This window comes from Solanum stenotomum, chromosome 1, assembly GCF_019186545.1.
Source record: "Solanum stenotomum isolate F172 chromosome 1, ASM1918654v1, whole genome shotgun sequence".
Classification (NCBI taxonomy): Eukaryota; Viridiplantae; Streptophyta; class Magnoliopsida; order Solanales; family Solanaceae; genus Solanum; species Solanum stenotomum.
In genome coordinates this window covers 12,741,141-12,760,681 of record NC_064282.1, presented here as the reverse complement: position 1 = coordinate 12,760,681, position 19,541 = coordinate 12,741,141, and the positions used below count along the sequence as shown (strand labels likewise).

General features: G+C 32.3%; 2 protein-coding genes and 3 non-coding genes across 9 annotated transcripts; 4 read left to right on the top strand and 1 right to left on the bottom strand.

Annotated features, from left to right (window-relative positions):
- Positions 1-686: 686 nt before the first annotated feature.
- Positions 687-17,714, bottom strand: LOC125865116 (annexin D3). Of its 5 annotated transcripts, none has more exons than XM_049545314.1 (6): positions 17,571-17,685; positions 3,080-3,225; positions 1,725-1,952; positions 1,354-1,566; positions 1,154-1,243; positions 687-1,039 (listed from the first exon to the last, which is right to left on the bottom strand). In XM_049545314.1, exons 1-6 carry the CDS (start codon positions 17,644-17,646, stop codon positions 836-838), a joined length of 957 nt encoding a protein of 318 aa, XP_049401271.1. In that variant the 5' UTR covers positions 17,647-17,685; the 3' UTR covers positions 687-835. The 5 variants fall into 5 exon arrangements, with proteins under 5 accessions (XP_049401271.1, XP_049401254.1, XP_049401263.1 ...); XM_049545297.1 differs by having other exon boundaries at positions 3,080-3,243; positions 17,571-17,665; XM_049545306.1 differs by lacking the exon at positions 17,571-17,685 and adding an exon at positions 3,682-3,836.
- Positions 9,552-11,787, top strand: LOC125865143 (annexin D4-like). Its single transcript, XM_049545327.1, has 6 exons — positions 9,552-9,656; positions 10,218-10,390; positions 10,532-10,750; positions 10,910-11,137; positions 11,238-11,309; positions 11,433-11,787. The coding sequence occupies exons 1-6, from the start codon at positions 9,611-9,613 to the stop codon at positions 11,643-11,645; spliced, it is 951 nt and encodes a 316-aa protein (XP_049401284.1). The 5' UTR covers positions 9,552-9,610; the 3' UTR covers positions 11,646-11,787.
- LOC125853960 (U5 spliceosomal RNA) lies at positions 12,391-12,506 on the top strand. Its single transcript, XR_007445261.1, has one exon. It is a non-coding gene; the product is annotated as a U5 spliceosomal RNA (small nuclear RNA).
- Positions 13,826-13,941, top strand: LOC125853958 (U5 spliceosomal RNA). Its single transcript, XR_007445259.1, has one exon. It is a non-coding gene; the product is annotated as a U5 spliceosomal RNA (small nuclear RNA).
- Positions 14,460-14,576, top strand: LOC125853962 (U5 spliceosomal RNA). The gene has a single exon (XR_007445263.1). It is a non-coding gene; the product is annotated as a U5 spliceosomal RNA (small nuclear RNA).
- Positions 17,715-19,541: the final 1,827 nt, after the last annotated feature.

Genomic DNA, 19,541 nt, shown 5'->3' with positions numbered 1-19,541 from the left:
TCCTTTTTTGTAATTGACACTTTAAAACACTTTTTTAAAAAAGATTAGTCAAACACAATTTGCTTATAAAAAGACTTTTCAAATGAATTAGCCAAACACAATTTATTTTTTTCAAAAACACTTTTCTGAAAAGCTATTTTAAAAAGTGCTTCTAAAAATAAGTAGATTTTAGCAGCAAACTCCAACAGGCTCAAAGTCTTAAACTTATTACCAACAAGGGTTTTGGTAGAGTGATAAGTACTCTTTTATCCTTAACCAAGAGATCTCGAGTTCGAATCCCTTCGTACATAATTATCTTTGTTAAGGAGTATTTTACCCTAATGTGAGACTTCCCAGCGCGAATTTGGATTCAATCAAGTCCCAAAGAGAAGGGAAATAGAGAGGTGGGGGTGGGGGATAAAAAAATAAAGTGTTGATGAAATCCATGTCTACTTTACAATTCTGCACTTTTTATTGTGATCATTTCATTTACAAAAAACAGAGTTTTGTTTTTGGGCCTTGATAGGGCCACTCTTTGCTGGGTTGGTGGGAAATCCATTGGGCCACTCTTATTTCCATAACTTTCTCTTTGCCCAAAGAGGTAGGCTTATTGAACTTGTTTCTTTTTTTCTTCCTTTTGGCTATAAAAATTCCCGGCAATGTCCATTTCTTAAGAAAATAAAAGTTGCTAAATACTCAAAAACAAGTGACAAACCACAAACTTATATACAAATTCACTCTCCAATTATTAAACATTTCACTGCAAAACCACCCCAATAATGCGCATAGAGCATTTCCGAATAAATCATACAAAGTAGTAGCATAGTATTGAAACACAACAAGATAATGATCAGGTCTACACTTTGGCACCAAGCAGTGTCATGAGGAATTTTCTGTAATCACCTGATGTGTCATCAATAACTGCATTATCAAGACTAGTTTTGTTCGCTATGATATACTCTCCCCTTACTTTCATCATATCAACTTCAGCTCGAGTTACAATGGCTCTCGTTAGAGAATCCTCATCAGTTCCAAAACCGACAATCGAGGCTCTGACAACCTGACCAATTCCAGCATACAAGAATATATTCAAAAGTAGGTACTTTACTGACATTGATCTGTAAAAACGAATTACCAGATGCTATATATCAAATGTTGTTCCGTATTTAATTACCTCAGCAAAATGTTTCTCTGGCGAATCAATACACCAGATAACCACCTTCAGGATAGATTCCAATAGACCTTTTCCACAGTTCTTAATGTCCTGTAAATGATTAATTAAATTAGTAAAAATGAATTGCACATAAAAGAGACAAGATGAACAAGAAGCACTATAAAAGGAAGGTTACATAGGCAGCTTGCGAGAAGTGTAACCTGGTCAATGGAGAATCCGTAATTTTGCTTGTAGCACTCAAAAGTTGCTCTAAGCTGATAACTATTCCTTGTGCTGAGTATGAAAAGAAAATTGTCATGATCCAACTGTTTTGTCCGTATGGCTTCACGAAGGATAGCAGCTTCTTCATTTGCAGTACTAGGATCCACCAATTCTTTATCATATCGATAGGACCTGACTAGACCAATAAGAATCTGGCAACATCCACACAACACGTCATGTCATAGAAGTCGGTATAATGCAACTCAACATAGCAAAGCAAACATCAGAAAGAGTACTATTTAACTGCTAATACATAGGGAATTGGTTAAGAATATTGTATACTTCAGCTACTAGAAGCGATCATATGTACCTTTTGTATAGGCATAGGGACATTTTCTGTGATATCTTCTTCAAGTGAACGGTTGAAAAGGCCACAATATGCTTGTCTCACCGCGACCAGATGATCAGGAGATGATGCACAGGCTATCTCTACTATCACTTGCAACTGGGTGATGGTTTTCTTTCTCGACTTCAAGGCTCCATTTGCTAGCCGTGCATCTCTTTCAGAAGGTTCGTATGTCCATAGGATGACTGCTTTCTGTCACACATGAAAAGCTAAAATTACCACTTGGAGTCTTGGGAATAACCATGCTCATATAGAGACTGAAATTGCATTCTGCTGCAGATGTAGTAATCTAATTGGCATTCTAGAAACATACCAAGGGATAAGCTATACATCTCAGAAATTTTCACCTTTTCACTAGCATTTAGAGAAACTGTTTGCAGTAACAGGGCTAGAATCTTCCCTTGGTGTTTAAGAAATAGGAGTGTTAACAACCCCTTCGGCCCTTCCCTACTAGAGGTTCATCAAACAAGGGAATCTAATCTACCTTAAAGCTAGGATATAATGCCGCCCTACCCAACACATACACCCTTTGCTTGGAATTAGTTGATTATTGGAACTTCATTAGTATTACCATTATATAATGCATTATAGGTATAGCGAGAGGAAGAAGTCATTAGTATAGTAGGTTATATAAGTGTCACATTCACCAGCTACAAGATCAGGTGGTTTTAAAAATATGATGCACTCAATTTTAAGTTGAGCTCAGAGTTTGGTCAATAGTAACTATATGAAGAAATCAACTGAAAATTATTCCTGAGAGAATCTCTATCTGAGGCATAGATTACTCCTCTACTTATGATTAACTCACTAGAAATGATTAAAGGAGAACGAGAAGCAAGGACAATCATTGATACTAAATATTATCAGGGAAACATGAAAAGAGCAATTACTATCCAATTAATGGACTACGAGTTCTAGTAAGAAGGTGTGCTATTTAAAAGTTAATCTAATGTCACAATGTTGTCATTTTGACTAGCACGAGATTTAAGGCCAAAGATCAATAGTTAAGAACTTTCTTGAGCCAAATGAATCTTCATTCAAATTGTAATTATGCCCAAACACTTTGAAAGAGGCTAATTCCAGAAAAAAGAACTATTCCATTTTAGGAGTAACGAAAACATACATCAAATATTCACAAACCTCCTAATTTAACCTCAAAATAATACTCCTAGAAACGAGAATCCAAAGAAAAGCAAAGTTAAATATGTGAAGTGACCTACATGGAATAACTTCTAATGAGCTAATGCTATCAAATTGTGAGTCGATTACGGAAGAGAACAAAATAACTAGGTTAGGAAAAGTGAGAAAATGGATTGTACCCTGAAATCACCAGACAATTCAGAATTGATGTCATCTATAAGGGACTTGTTGTAAAGTTGCTGATAGGTTTCTCTGATCTTCTTCCTCTGGCTTGCATTTCTGTGTCCCAACACCGATATCACTGACTTCTCATTAGTTCCCAGTCCTACACACAACCACAAAACTAATTCCGTCTTTATAACAACGAACAACAATAAGACATATTAAAAACACAAACTCAGATAGGGATGACAATGAGGCGGGAGTGTTTAAATTTCCCAATCGAATTGCTACTAGTAATTTTATATTTTTGCACATGGATCAACCAGTAGCTAATCTCTTTCTTCCTATCGGTACAGAACCAAATTGCAATTAGCAGCTCAGATTTGCTATATTTATATTAAAAGATGAATCTGTGGATGAAAATTCTGTCTCCCCCATTGCTAACCCAACCCACCTCCAACACAAAAACTGTTTCAACAACTTGTTGAGTAGATAATTTCAATTAGTAATGAAAAATTTGGTTGAAAATTGAAGCTACTTGAACGCACACAGCATGCATATATATGACATATGAAAAGGGGAAAGTAAAACTGGGAAAGAGAGAGAAAATTAGAGAGACCTTTGAAAGATTTCATAAGAGTTTCAGAGTCTTCAGTTGGAGAAGGAACAACATCTGGGATTCTCAGTGTACCCATTTTCTTCACCCAGAAATTGCAAGCTTTGCTCTTTGTTTCTCTTTTAACACTTTCAGTTATTTTTCCCTCTCACCTTCATGAAAGAATGAGGGCAAAAAGGAAAATAAAGAAAGGACATGTAGCTCAGAGATTACCCCTCAACTTTTTTAAAATCTCACTACCCATATTACCCTTATCTTTTGTTGGACTGTAATGCCCCCAACGTTGAATTTCACTTCCTTCAAACTCCTTTCCCTCATTATTTCTCCTTTTCATACGTGTAATGGTCCTATCTTTTTTTTTCTTTTTAGAGGTGTCAACTTTAAAGAGTTATCGATCGATTCCTTCATAATTTTAAGTTGATAGTCAAATATTTAATCATAAAATTATAAATAATTCTCATACTTTATATGAATAATTTACTTTCTAACCGATCATCAAACACACCTCGGTCCTTATACTACACAATTGCCCGTTCCTGCTGCCGTCCAACATTTATTTCTTTTGTTTTGTTTTTTTTCTTCCTTCTGGACTTTAGATATTTGGCTTTTTTGAAATCCAAAACATTATATTTTGTAGGATAACATTTCAAAATTGTTAAAACCAATGTAGTCTTATTTTATAGCTATATCTTCTTGCTAATATATACTATTAATTCCAATTGGCCTAGGTATTATCGGCTGGGCGTCGTCTTCCTTTCAGCTAAAAAAATTGAGTTCAGTTTTTTCAATAAAAAAAATAGTATAGAGAAACACATTGGCAAAAAGAAATTTCAACAAATTTGGACGACAAAGCACTAAATTTACTATTGTTTTTTTTTAATTGTTTACATAGTATTAACAATATCTGCAATGAAATAGAAATAATTTTTTTCTTGAATTATAAAAAAGAAGCCCCCCTTCGTTGAAATGTCTAGAACATGACACCTTTAAGTCACTCACATAGATTATTTAAAGAGCTTAGTCATAATCGCAATAGTAACATATTAAAATATTGGGGTTTCACACGTGGACTGTGACTAACAACAATATTAATAAAGATACAAAATTAAAATAATTAAAATTGATCCAGATGATATAATTATAAATTAAAAAATGTGAAGTCAATTATGTAATTATAATTTAATTGAATTATTTAGGGGTTCAACAACCACCCTTTGATTTACCCATCAGAAATATTTTCTCAGAGAACGATATTAGACGAATGCTTTATTTATATCAAAAATTTATGTAAAGTATTGTCCATTTTACATTGGGACAAGTAAATAGTCTAAAATGGGTTTAGGCTAAACAAAATAAAATAATATTATGAGAAAGAAATTGATTAAGAATCTAAGAAAGTAAAAGAAAACTTATAAAGGAAAAAGGAGCCAAAATAAATAAATAAATATATATATATACACACAAAATTAATCTTACATTTTAAATCTCAATTTTTTAAAAAGCATGATTTGAGATTCTAAATCATGATTTAATTTTTTAATAAATGTAAAACTTAACCCCAAAGTTTATACTTTATAAAAAAAAAGAAAAAGTATCCATCATTTTAAATTTTACAAAAGAAAGACTAATGCTCGATGTGAAAAGATTGTTTGTATTATATGACAGGATTATATTAAAGAATAACTAATTACTATTATTATTATTGATTAGTGTGTCTTTATAAAATTATGTATATTTGAAAGTTTGTAATCACAAATATTTATTTATAAAATAAACATGACGATATGCAATTTATCAATGCAATGCTTTAGGATCGATATTTAGATATCTGTTTAAGAACTATAATTTATTCATCTAGTAAGATTTTATAAGAATTGAGAAAATTTTGATAATTTTTACAATTTATGAGAATTTCACGTATATTACATAAAAAATTCAATTTACATATCGTGATAAACTTCAACATATAAGTATCAATCTAATTTCATATTGTATTTCTAACAAAACTTGAATATTATGGGGATATAAAATGGAAATCACACTGGGAACTTATGGAACTTGTCTCTTTCCTCCTACTTTCATAAGCAGGACGATGTATTATTAATTACATTGGTGGTTCCATCTCATCAGTCACCTGTCACCACTCACCAGTAAAATTAAGTTGCGCAATTAATAAAACGTAAAATATGATGGAACTTTTTGTCTCCCATGTGATTCATATGATAAAGATGAACAAAGAAAAAGAGACATACAACAATAATTGTTTTATCTCCTACGTGTCCCATTTAACAAAAAATGGCTTTGATGTACTCAATCCGACTATATCATAGAGACGAATCTAGAATTTGAAAATGATAAAAATATTATTATTTTTAAAGAAAAAAAATTAGATGGGTTCAACTAATGTGCTCAAATGAGTTTGATTATAAGTACACAATTAATTATATCATCTCTTCTTAGATTATCTATACATGTCTATTAAAAAAAATCTACATGGACGTATGCCCTCGCAACGTCCACCTCTGCATCCAAGATCAAAGGTAAATGCAAGTGGGCAAATATTTTGATCACCCATTGATAGTACTGAATAAAAATATTTTTATTTTTGTCTCAATTTATATGATGATATTGCGATGTTATAATTATTATTTGCAGATCCGAGTGGGTGTGGATTGAATAGATTGAAATTTCCTTATATTTAATTCATATGTAAATAATACAGACCAATAGGACACTGTCATGCCATCATATGTATTATTTTTGGTGTTGTGAGAACATAAGGACAAATGTGAACCAAGAAATAAGTATAGGAGTATTGTTGAACCAATTATAAGTTGACAGAGGGTAATAATAAATCCAATTAAATATATTGACGAAGATACTTTTTGTCCTTCCTGTTTTCAAAATTAAGTACCCCGTTGAAAAAATGGTCCCTATTAAGTACCCTGCTGGTAGGAGGACTGCATCAACGTACCATTTAAGATATGCGTTGGTGGGACGAGTGAGATTTTTTTATTCTTAATTATAAGTGTTTGATTTAAATTTTTGTAATAGGAATTATTTTTATTTTAAAATGAGTTTAATGTGCCACGATAAATCTGAATTAGTGACAAATAATTATTATATAACATATGTTCAAGGGGAAAAATAATAGTTGATCATCTGAATAGTGTGAATGATTTGAAGATTTGAACTATATACTTGAAAAGAATGAAATAAGCAAAATAAATTATTGTACTACATAAATTGTAGCTTGGAAGGGGTTATACTTATATATCATGATGAGTCATTTTCATGCTATATCGTTCACAAGTTCCTTTCACACTTATTGTGGACCTTGAACTATTATTATCAATGTGCGGATTTTAACTTTTAGTTATTAGTATTATTTAATCAAAAAAGGCTGTTTAGATGATAATCACATTTCACTTTCAATCTTAAGATTGTGATTTGAGTCACAAAAAAGTCACCCTAATTATCGTTCTACCATTTTTTCCTCATGGAGATTTAGTTTAATTCATATAGGGAGCTACTTGACTCTCGAGTAGTACTCTTCAAAAAGGTGAAACAATAAATGTTTTTCTTTTCTTTCTTTTCTCTTTTAGTTATTTTACTAAAACAAATGAGATACATGCAAATAAAAAGATAGCTTAGTCAATTACCCATAATAATAATAATAATAATAAGATAGCTTAGTTGTTGCACATATCTCTTTCACACATGACATAGATCAACACAATCTAATAATTTCACACCTGTCTCATTTTTTAATACTTTATCTTTAATTGTTTTTATTTAATAGGATTTTTCAATCTTTATAAAGTCAAGTCTTCATGTTCATATTTGATAGTACTATTTATTTTCATTTCACTTATTTACGCTATGATAAAAGTAGATACCAAATTTTATTTGTTTAGTTTTAAAAAAATAAAAATAAAAATTTATTATTTTATGTTTATTGTTAAATATTATTTATTTTTAATATTTAAATAATTTATAATATTGGAGATGACATAGGGAAACCAACCTGCCCGTGCATGGCTGTCTCGATAATAATTGACATAATATGGACAAGAATAATTATGATGGAGATAATATAAAAGAAGAAAAACTATATGAAGAGTCTTGTCTCAGTCTCCCTAATATGCCTTGTGATTCTCGTGCAACGACCTTTTAAAAAATATATATATTTTTAACACTTCTTCCGTCTTGTATTTTACTTGTTCATTCTGTTAAAATTATTTTTTTAAATTTATAAATTTAACAAAAAATTAATTAAAAAGCATTATTTGCTATTAAAATTAATTCTTTGTAAAAACATTATAAAATTTCAAAAAAATTCTTTGCTGTTCATTCTAACATTGATGAATAGGGCAATATATAAAGTGTATTGGAAAAAATTAAATGATAACTTAGTTTAAATATATTTTTCGTATTTATATATAACTTCTTAAGAAATGTTTAAAATAAAAGTGGATAAGTAATGTAAATTGTAAAATGGAGGGAACATTGTTTTTCTCTCGTAGAGGGTGGGGTATAATAGTTAGAAAATTTTCAATTTTAGAATCCTTTAGTATGCCACATGAGATGAGTACGGATAAAATTATTTATCCTATCTTTATATAAATATAAATAATAAAATAAAATAATTTAAAATTAATTACTATCTAAACTCGGATCATGCACTGTAGGGCCCATTTGGAGATGGCACTCCCAATAAGATTTTTTTCATATTCAAAGCTCGAACCAAGACCTCTGATTAAGGGTGAAACACTTTCACCACCGCAGCACAATTCAAGGGAGAAACACGTGTTGTAGATGTTCTACATCAACTTCTAGCTAGTCTTCTCTGTTGTCCCTTTACTTTCATTAACTATAGTAAAGTACTTTTCATTTTATTTTAATTGTCATTTTTTTTTTGAGGATTTTAAAAAGAATATTGAATAAAAGAATAATTTGACTAATTCATCTTTATTTACTCTTTTTTGTTTTAATATTATTCTATTTTTTTTATCATGTTAGTTTCTTTTCATTTTATGAAGTAAAGATAAAAGTGAAAATAAATAATTAATTATATTTTGATTTTTTTAAAATAATGTTACTACTTACTATTATTTTGAATAAGTTGTTTTCAATAAGCACGACAACTAAAATAGATCGGAGAAAATAAATTTTAGTACATGTAAATTACTGAGCGATGTTAGAAACAAAATTTTAATATATGAAATTTAATAAGAATATTAAACATTTGACACGTAATAGTAGCTAGGTAGTAGGCTAGAAGCATGAGAAAATACCATTTAAACAGAAAAATGAGGACTTGAGTAATATCAAAATCTACTATCATAGTAGAATATTAGAATCTAAAAATGATGGTGTGCCGTATAAATGTTACAATAAAAAAAATATAAATGTGTAAAATGCATGCATATTTTATCAAAACTTTTCATTGTTAGATCAACTTTCAGTTTGTTATTATTATGCATTTAAGAGTTATTTTTTTAAGAAAAGTTCACTTTAAAAGGAAAGAACCAATTGCTAACATGGAAATATCCAAAGGTAGATAAAAGCATCAAAAACAGATCGCCGAATATTTATTAAACATTAAATTAATAAGAAATAATAATAGAAATTAGACTTTAATTAAAATAATTAACGACTTTTTTTTAAAAAAAATTTGTTTAAGGCGTTACAATCTGTAATTTGATGAACGGGAAAGTACAGGAATTAAATAATGGCCACATCTTTATAATTTTACATCGAAGGCTACTTTGGTCATTTACGGGTTTGATAACCGGCCGGTAATAACTAAATGACAGAACTACCCCTAATAACTCGTATAAATCTGGTTAGAATTTAATCACAGCATCTATCAGCTCTCTTCTCTCTCACAGACACACAAAGAGACAAAAACTCAAAAAACAGAAAAAAAATGGCAGAGGCTAATTCGTATGCAGCTCTTACCAAAGCTTTCTCAGGTTCTTTTCCATTTCTTCTTTCTAAAACTGATTTATTAAAAATGTTTATAAGAGTTAAAAGTTGGATTTTTTAGGTGAATTCTTCAAGTTTTTACTACTAAACTCTCACTGGATCTTCACTTCCTTTGAGAAGTTGTTTTCTACATCTGATTCTACCGATCTGTGTAGTTTGGGGATTTCGTGTGCTTTTTTGTGTCTGATAATGCAATTTGCCCTTTGTACTTACTATTCACTGTTTCAATTTGTTTGATTTGACTGTACATGGAATTTAGATTTTTGAGTCTTCTGATTTTGCCCTTTAATTTTGTGGTCTTAAATATGCCATGTAATATCTTGAAATTGTAGATCAAATTAATGAGTACATTCATACAAATATGTCTCTCAAACATAGTTAAGTGATGTGTATTTTAGCTCGAATTTTAAATTGCTAATGTTGAAATGTTTAGTGCAATTGAGTATTTACCGGTGTATAAGTTGTTAAGGCATACATTGAGGCATGAGTTGAATTATAATTTTCTATTTTTGTGTAAACATTTTTTCTAAAAAATATCTAATTTGTAGGACTCGGTGTGGATGAGAACTTATTCATCTCAACACTGGGGAAATGGAATCGGCATCAGAGGGAATCGTACAGGGTAAGCACTCCTGGATTCTTCAGAGAAGACGAACGACAGTTCCAGAGATGGGATGATCAACATATCCTCCAGCTTCGCCAAGAATTTTTGCGTCTTAAGGTATTTAGTTAATTATCGGAAACAACCTCTTTACCTTCCTTCCTTCCAATGTAGGGATGAGTAAGGTAATGCTCTATATATAAGTTTAGTCTTATAAAAGTATTTGTGATCTTATCATTTTCTTCTCTCCAAATTTTTTAGGATGCAGTGGTGTTGTACACAATGCACCCATGGGAAAGAGATGCTCGTTTGTTCAAGGAAGCGTTATTATTGCAAGTACCTAAACATGATGTTCTCATTGAGATTGCTTGCACTCGATCCTCTGAAGATCTTCTGGGAGCCAGAAAAGCTTACCATTCCCTTTTTGAACACTCAATTGAGGAAGACATTGCCTTCCATATTCGAACACCCGAAAGAAAGGTACCTGTTATTTTACGGATTTAAGTTGTATGCACTGACTTTACACTATTAGGGTAGTTTAATATGTGAATTGTGATAGCATTCTTATTAGTTACCGATTAATGATATTTGTTCAAAGTTCTCTATTAGTAATTTACAATTTTTTTTAATGACAAACAGCTTCTAGTTGCTCTTGTAAGTTCCTACCGTTATGAAGGTCCCCGAGTAAGCGATGATCTTGCAAAATCTGAGGCTAAGATATTTGTAAATGCAATAAAAAATGCTAACAAGAAGAAGCTGATTGATGAGGATGAAGAGATTGTGAGGATCCTTTCGACAAGAAGCAAGCTCCATCTTAAGGCCATCTATAGCCATTACAAGGAAATCACTGGCAACTTCTTGGACGAGGTCAGAAAAAAAGAGTTTAATTTCTATGTACTGACTGTTCGTAGTTTTGTTTTATCCATTTGGTATTAGATGACCTATAATCTTTTTTTATTTTCTTCAGGATCTTGAAGGTGACTTGACCATGAAACAAGTTGTTCAATGCCTTTGTGTACCTAAAGCATACTTTAGCAAGGTAAATAGCAATCACAAAACTGATAAATAATGCAGCATACTGTATTTCTCCCTTTTTTGTTTGAAATAATTTGGTAATCGATTTGACTTTTTTTTTCTCATTTTCAATTTCTTATTGCCATAGATTTTGATCGCGTCCCTAAGATTGGATGTGGATGAATCTGCTAAAGACTCAGTGACCCGAGTCATAGTTACAAGAGCAGATGATGATGATATGAAGCAAATCAAAGAAGAATTTCAGAGCAAATATGGAACTACCTTGGCAGCAAAGATTGCAGAAGTTGCTAATGGAAGCTACAAAGATTTCTTGCTTACTATAATTGCAAAATCTGACTAATTATTTGGCCTAGATTTTGGCATATCCAAAGTTGCATAAGTTGTTTCCATTTGATCTTCTTTTGCTCAATTTATGTATGATTTCAATGTTCCCATTTCAAAAGAGCAATTTCAATATCATAGTTTTCAGCTTCTTGATTCAACTTATCATCAGTACATTATTTAATCATTGCAATTGCTATATCCAAGCTTCTATTCCATATTCTATCCTATCCGAATAATGAAATCAGTAAATATGCAGGCCGATCTTTGCTTTGAGCTCAAGTAAATTCCACTTATAAATACTTTACTCATAAAGGTTTAAAAAATGTAGGATCACTGCATTGTCCCTAGGTTTAGTTCAAGTGATGAAAGTTGAAGGACTTATAAATTAGATCACAGATTCGAGCCCTGTACCGTGTGAACTAAGCTTGATATTTAAGTGGAAAATACAAGAGATACAAAGTTGCTCGCACTACTTAAAGCAATCATAGAAGATGTAATTTAAAATCCGAACATGCATAGGAAATTCAAGATGCTCAGAAATTGAAAATTTAAGATCCGGACTTGCATAGAAATGGAAAAATTGATTTTCAATAATATAAATATTTGAAGGAGTAGTGAAGAGGAAGAAGCAGAGTAAACAAATATTTGATGCCTTTAAAAAAAAGAAAGAGAGAAGCGAATACCACATCGATAAACAATAAGTAAATCCGAACATTGCCGAAATATACAAGTGCATTGCAGTTTACCCGTTAAGCTCACGCAGCCACGCAGTGAGCACAAAGCGAACTATTCTTTCGCCTTTTACTAAAGAATACCGTGTGTGTGCTGCAATTAGTGGCATACGCTATTTTTTGGAGGGTTTCTCTATTTGAGACCCCAACAACTCAAGTCTTAACATTTTGAAACCATAAGTTGGAGGAATACCCCAAGTTATGGAGGGGTAAAGTCTGTTTGTGAATTCTCTACACAAAGTGCTAACAAGAAGGACCTGGTTGAAGATGAAGAGAATGTGAGACTGTAAATACCAATCATGAATAATGTGTATTCTATTGTTCTGCTTTTTGATATTTTCTTTCTTATTTTGTAGATTTTAAGCTTGGATGTGGATGAATCTCTAAAGAGTCCTAGTTGTTACAAGAGCAGAAGAAGACATGAAGCAAATCAAAGAAGAATTTCAGAGCAAATATGTGAACTACCTTGGCTGCAAAGATTGAAGAAGTTGCTACTGGAAGCTATAGGGATTTCTTGCTTACTATAATTTCAAAATCTGATTGATTATTTGGTCCAGATTTTGGCATATCCAAAGTTGCATCAGTTGTTCCCATGTTCTCAAATGCTTGTTTTCCCCTTTGTTTTTCTTTTCAAGTCTTTCACTCAATTTATGTCAGTGTATCCATTTTTCTAATGAGCAATTTCAACACCATAGTTTTTGGCTTCTTGATTTAACTTATCATTACGTTTTCGAATGGTACAAAAAGTGTACTTCCCCTTGTGTCTTCACATTATATTCGGACCAATAATCCAACCTGAATCAGTCCTACATGCGGCATGCCCTCAAGGAGTCAACTTGGTTCACAACAGTTTCATCTTGCATTATTTCTCCATTAATGAGATACAACAAAGTTAATTGATTGCCATACCAGAAACAAAGCTAAAGTGGAGATCAAAGCAAGGAATACTTATATTTAGGGACGATAACTAATTTCAGAGGTCTCACACTACTCAATGCCATTCTAAGTCTAACTTAAAGTCAGGGCAGAGCTACACTATTAGATACGAGTTTGGACGAATCTAGTATATATGCTTATTAAGAGATCCCTGAAATATGCATAACTAAGTTGAACTATAGATTCGGTTGGCTAGTTCAGAACCCATTAACTTTAAATCCTGATCTGCCACTGTTTAAAGTTACCATACAAGATGCAATTTGAACAACTAGAAACTGCAATTACCATAACTTGTAAGTTGAGTTATGGTGTTCAATCAGGGGCAAGTTCAGAACCAAACCTGCATAGGAAATTCAAGATGCTCAGTCCAAAACATCCTCTTGGACATTTCATCAGTCACCTTGTAAGCATTCAGAATCTCCAAGAAAGAAGTGAGGTGATCCGAAGATTACCACATCGATAAACAACGAGTAAATTCAAAAGTTGCCGCAATATACAAGTGCAGCACAGTCAATCTGAAAAATCACGCAGCCACGTAGTGAGCACATAGCGAACTATTCTTTCGCCTTTTACTAAAGAATACCGTGTGCGCGCTGCAATTAGTGGCATACGCCAATTTTTGGAGGGGTTCTCTTTTTTGAGACTCCCATCAACTCAAGTTTCAATCATTTGTAAGTTCTAGCGTAATAATATGAAATAATCTTTTTTTTTTTTATAGATTATGAACATTTGTACAACACTAACCAAGTTGCTGCCTCCAGCCCCCCTTCCCATTTGCCATGGCATATATATCATTGCAGTTCCTATTCGCATAAATCATAATGAGTTAGTAAATGGTCACTAAAAAGTGTAGGATATTGGTAATCATTGAATATGTATAAATATTTAATAGCAGTAACTAAAAGGATCAGTGGTATGGTCCGAATCCACCAAGAAACTGAAGTGAAATCAAATCTTGAATTTAACAAAGTGTACAGTACAGCTTAAATTGATCTATTTGAATGACTGGTGAAGAAGAAGAGAGCAATACTTTGACGCCTCAAAAGTTTGACAGAGAAATAAGAAGTGAGGCGACCAGGAGAGTCCCACATCGATAAACAACGAGTAAATTCGAGGTTGTCGGAATATAAAAGTGCAGCGCGGTGATTCTGTAACTCTCACGCAGCCACGTAGTGAGCACAAAGCGTACTATTCTTTCGCCTTTTACTAAAGAATACCGTGTGCGCGCTACAATTAGTGGCATACGCCAAATTTTGGAGGGGTTCTCTATTTGAGAACCCAACAACTCTAGTCGTAACTATTTCAGCTATAGTGACTTTTCCCTTTTGTTCTAAACTTAATAGTACTGTATATGACCTTATCTAAAATAAATTGAATTGTATTTTCTTTCATCTTGAAATTGAATGTAGAGTAAAGAATGAAAGAAGCAATTTACTCAAAAACTAAGTGACAAACAACAAAATTAAATATATGTTCACTCTGTCCAACAACTAGGTTTTTCACAACAGGTCCACATATTATTAATGTTCCATAATAGCATACAAAGTAAAAATACAGAATTGGAACACTACAACACAATGTTCAGGTCCAGAGAGCCAGTTAGACTTTGGCCCCAAGCAGTGTCATCAGGAACTTCATGTAATCACCTGATGTGTCACCAATAACTGCACTATCAAGATTAGTCTTGTTCGCGATGAAATACTCTCCCCTGACTTTCATCATATCAACTTCAGCCCGAGTTACAATGGCTCTAGTTAGAGAATTCTCATCAGTTCCAATACCAACAATCGAGGCTCTGACAACCTGAATATTCCAAAATACGCTATTTAAATGAAACAGTCTGGATCAAAATATTAAATACTCGAGCAGGATGGCATAATATGCTGTAAACCATGAAAGTAAGGCCTAAGCATGAAGCAGTTCTAGAGAACTCTCTGGTATGCTGAGCTCGTTTCAGGTTGCACACGTTATGACCCTATTTGGCAGTTTAATATAGGTAATAGAAGCAACACAAGAATAAAAATAAAGAAATTTCACATTCAATGGTGCATTGATACTGATGACTATTTAAATCCAGTGTAACCGAACATCAATAAGCAAATTGATAGGACTAACATACATAAATGAAATATATGGTCTAGCTTTTAGAGAATTTCATCTCTAGGATGTAGAATTCAACAGGAGCATGAGCTTGTACACTAAACATAATTAAAATAAGGTAGGGGTATGTGATTTTCCGACAGAAAGATTTGACAGAAAAAAGGGTGTAAAAATGAGAAAATACTTGAAACAAAATATAAAAAAGAAACTGTTTCTGTGAGTAGTACCTCAGCAAAATGTTTCTCTGGCGAATCAATGCACCAGATAACCACCTTCAGTATAGATTCCAGCAGACCTTTTCCACAGCTCTTCATGTCCTGTAAAAGAATCGTAAAAGTAGATAGAATAAAATGCAAATAAAAGAGAAAAATGGGCAGGTAGCGCTATGAAGCACGTTATGCAGGCAGCTTATAAAAAGTGTAACCTGGTCAATGGAGAATCCATAATTTTGCTTGTAGCACTCAAAAGTTGCTCTAAGCTGATGAACATTCCTTGTGCTGAGTATCAACAGAAAATTATCGGAATCCAACTGTTTTGTCCTTATGGTTTCACGAAGGATAGCAGATTCTTCATTTGCAATACTAGGATCCACCAATTCCTTATCATATCTGTAGGACCTAACTAGACCAATGAGAACCTGTCGACATCCATGCACCACATCATTTCAATAACTTGTAGAAGTTAGTGACACACAACTCAACTTCACAAGCAATCATCAGAAGCATGTTATGTAAACTGATAATGAATCATCATCTAGGTAAGATGTTTTCAGTACTCAGGATGCAACCCACTAGATCTATGGTGTCTTTAGAAGAACCAAATGAGGTTGGTTAAAATGATTGTACCTTTAAGCTAGTAAGATGTGACTAGAAGTGGCCATGCATACCTTTTGAACAGGCATAGGGACATTTGCTGCGATATCTTCTTCAAGTGAACAGTTGAAAAGGCCACGATATGTTTGTCTCACCGCAACCAGATGATCAGGAGATGATGCGCAAGCTATCTCTACTATCACTTGCAATTGGGTGATGGTTTTCTTTTTTGACTTCAAGGCTTCATTTGCTAGCCGCGCATCTCTTTCCGAAGGCTCGTATGTCCACAGGACAACTGCTTTCTGTCACACATGAAAAGTAAAATTAGCACTTGAAAACTTGGGAGATACCATGGTCAAATGGAGACTGAATTTACATTTTGCTGCAAATACAGGAATCTGACAGGCACAATTGAAACGTACTAAGAGGTAAGCTATGTCTCTCTCCTAAGGTATTATAACTAGCAATTAAAGAAAATTGTTTGCTGTATCAGGCTAAAATCTTCAGTTGGGTTTAAGAAATCGGAAAGCGAGGAGGAGGTCAAAAGTATTGTGTATATAAGTGCCACACCTACCTACTACAAAATTAACCCGTCCATATGACAAACTAGATTCTAGCTATTTCGAGCTCTGAATCTAGCCTGTAAAGATTTACGTTCTAGTAAGCTAACACTATCAAATTGTGAGTCAATTACGGGAGTGAATGAAATAATTAGGTCTAGAAAAGTGAGAAAAGAAACTGTACCTTGAAATCACCAGACAATTCAGAAAAAATGTCATCAACAAGGGACCTGTTGTAAAGTTGCTGATAGGTTTCTCTGATTTTCTTCCTCTGGCTTGCATTTCTGTGTCCCAACACGGATATCACCGACTTCTCATTAGTTCCCAGCCCTAAACAAAAGAATGAACAAATTACGAACACTCATTCAGATACGGAATGAAAACGGGTCAGTGAAGCCTCAAATTCATATTTCCCCCAATTTACAAGCTTCCCCTTAGTGATCTCCACCTACTCACCTCCCACCTGGCTTAATCTTTTTCTCTATTTTCTTCTTTGTTTTCCCCTAATCAAACTGCTATTTGCCTATTAGGATTTAAGGAGTAGTATTTTCTGTGCATGGAACAACCATTAGCTAATCTTTATCTGTCTATCAGTACAGAATCAAATTGCAATTAGCAGATCATATTTGCATCAATCAAGGGCAAAGAAAGTAGATGGAAAATATTCGCAAACACGATCATATTTTTCAGAAATTAAACATAGTTACTGTAGGATTCAATTGAAGAAAGGAAGTAAGCCCTTAACCATTAAGGGGGGGAATTCGCTGAGAGAAAAACAGAGCAAGGAAGGAAATGGAGATACCTTTGAAGGATTTCATGAGAGTTTCAGAGTCTTCAGTTGGAGAAGGAACAACATCTGGGATTCTCAGTGTACCCATTTTCTTCTCTTCTTCTTCACCGGCACAGAAATTGCAAGTTTTTCTTTCTGTTCTGTAAACACTGTCAGTTATTTTTCCCTCTCAGAAAAGGGCAAAAACGAAAATAAAGGAAAACGTCTTTTTTAGCTCGCTGCCCCTTAATGCCCTTATCTTTTGCTTAGACCGTAATACCCCTACGTTGAAATTTTACTTTCTTCAAACTCGCTGCATTTTCTCCTGGTACGCGTGGCCCTTTTTTCAATTTGATTTGTAATGATTGATTAAAATATTTTCTCTCGAAAATTGACTTTCGTATAGTTTTTGGTTTCCTCCGTCTATATCCAACTACAATAATGCCCATCAAACAATAAAATATAATTAAGAAACTCATTTATTTTTCAAGAAAAATATTTTATTTAGTATTAAACACTAAAATATAAATACGTTGAGTTGAAGATGATTATTGAACTTCAATCCTTTTTTTAGTTCGATAAACAGTATTTATAGAATGTCATTTTCAAAACTGTTTTAAGGGATAAAGTGAGATAACCTCATCTTTATCAATTCCATGTTTTTAAACAACCAATTGTATGATATGATCAATTCGAATACGAGTTGCATAACCCTTTAAAATTGAAGTCGTCTTTGGTAATTTTCAAAATGGATTTCCAATGCTATTTTGAATCACTCCCAAAAAGTATAAGTGTCTTAGACAATGGGGTGAAAATTAACAAAAAAAAAAGACATAAAAGCTAAAACCAAATTATATAATAGAATAATAAATACTCTTTAATTAAAGCACGGTTCATGTGTGAATCTTTTTTCACATCGAGATTCGAGATAATTGATGCATTAGTACGTCGTGTGAATGTGCATGTTCATCACCTAACGTTTATCAAAATAATATTGTTATTATAAACCGTTGAAGAAATTATACAACATGTGAATGATTTGAATTTTATACTTGAAAAGGAGAAGAAAAAAGAGTAAATTATTGGTTTACATAAACAATTGTAGCTTGGAGGGATAAAGAGATTAACTATCCTCCTATTTCATTTTTATATCCATTTCTTATTTAATACTTTGTTTATTTTGATTGTTTGATTCACATCGTATATAATTATCGTATAAAATTATAAAAGAAAAAAAAATACTTCTAAGAATTTCTCCATTCTAGGCTACTAATTTAAACTTAAAACGATTAATTTAAGATATAATTAAATAGTTTCTAGTTGATTATTTTCGGTCTCACAATAGGAGGTAGATAATACCAAATTTTACTTGAAGAAGATTATCTAAACACGTAATATATTATATCATCAGGTCAAAGGTAGATGTAAATGAATACATTATAGAAAACAAAAAAGTACATTATCTGTCCCAACACGTTCTTTTTGCTTGAATTGAAGTTAGATAATATACTATATTAGTACTAATTAATATTAACGAGTAACATGCATTATTGCACCACAATAGAGATTTTCTTCTAGCACGATATATTTATTTAATGATGAAAAGATTATATATATACATACTAAATTATGAAAGGGTAACTTATAGTGTGTTGAATATATCTCTTTCACATGGCATTAAAATGACCATAGATTCTCAAGATCTGATAGTCTTGAGTACGTGCCCATTACTCGTTGCTCACATAAATAATTGATAGTATATTTTTATAATTTCAATTCTTAATGTTCTTATATTTATATTTTATTTTTAATTCTATTAGAGAACAATATTGGGTGTCATTTAAGTCAATTATTATTTTAATAAACTCTATACAAATTAAAACGTAACAAGTGTTCATCGGATTTCAATAGAGACAAGGACATAATACACTTATGGTCACCGTCCAACTTTATTTCTCTATATATTAAAAATAAATATTCATTTTTATTTATCTAATTTAGAAT

Bases quoted from the DNA above. Each gene is read 5' to 3' on its own strand.
- LOC125865143 (XM_049545327.1), top strand. From the start codon at position 9,611: ATGGCAGAGGCTAATTCGTATGCAGCTCTTACCAAAGCTTTCTCAG. The intron at 9,657-10,217 runs GTTCTTTTCCAT...TCTAATTTGTAG, and splicing joins TCTTACCAAAGCTTTCTCAG to GACTCGGTGTGGATGAGAAC. The intron at 11,310-11,432 runs GTAAATAGCAAT...TTATTGCCATAG, and splicing joins CTAAAGCATACTTTAGCAAG to ATTTTGATCGCGTCCCTAAG.
- LOC125865116 (XM_049545297.1), bottom strand. From the start codon at position 17,646: ATGGGTACACTGAGAATCCCAGATGTTGTTCCTTCTCCAACTGAAGAC. The intron at 1,953-3,079 runs GTACAATCCATT...CATGTGTGACAG, and splicing joins AATTGTCTGGTGATTTCAGG to AAAGCAGTCATCCTATGGAC. The intron at 1,244-1,353 runs GTTACACTTCTC...AATCATTTACAG, and splicing joins ACGGATTCTCCATTGACCAG to GACATTAAGAACTGTGGAAA.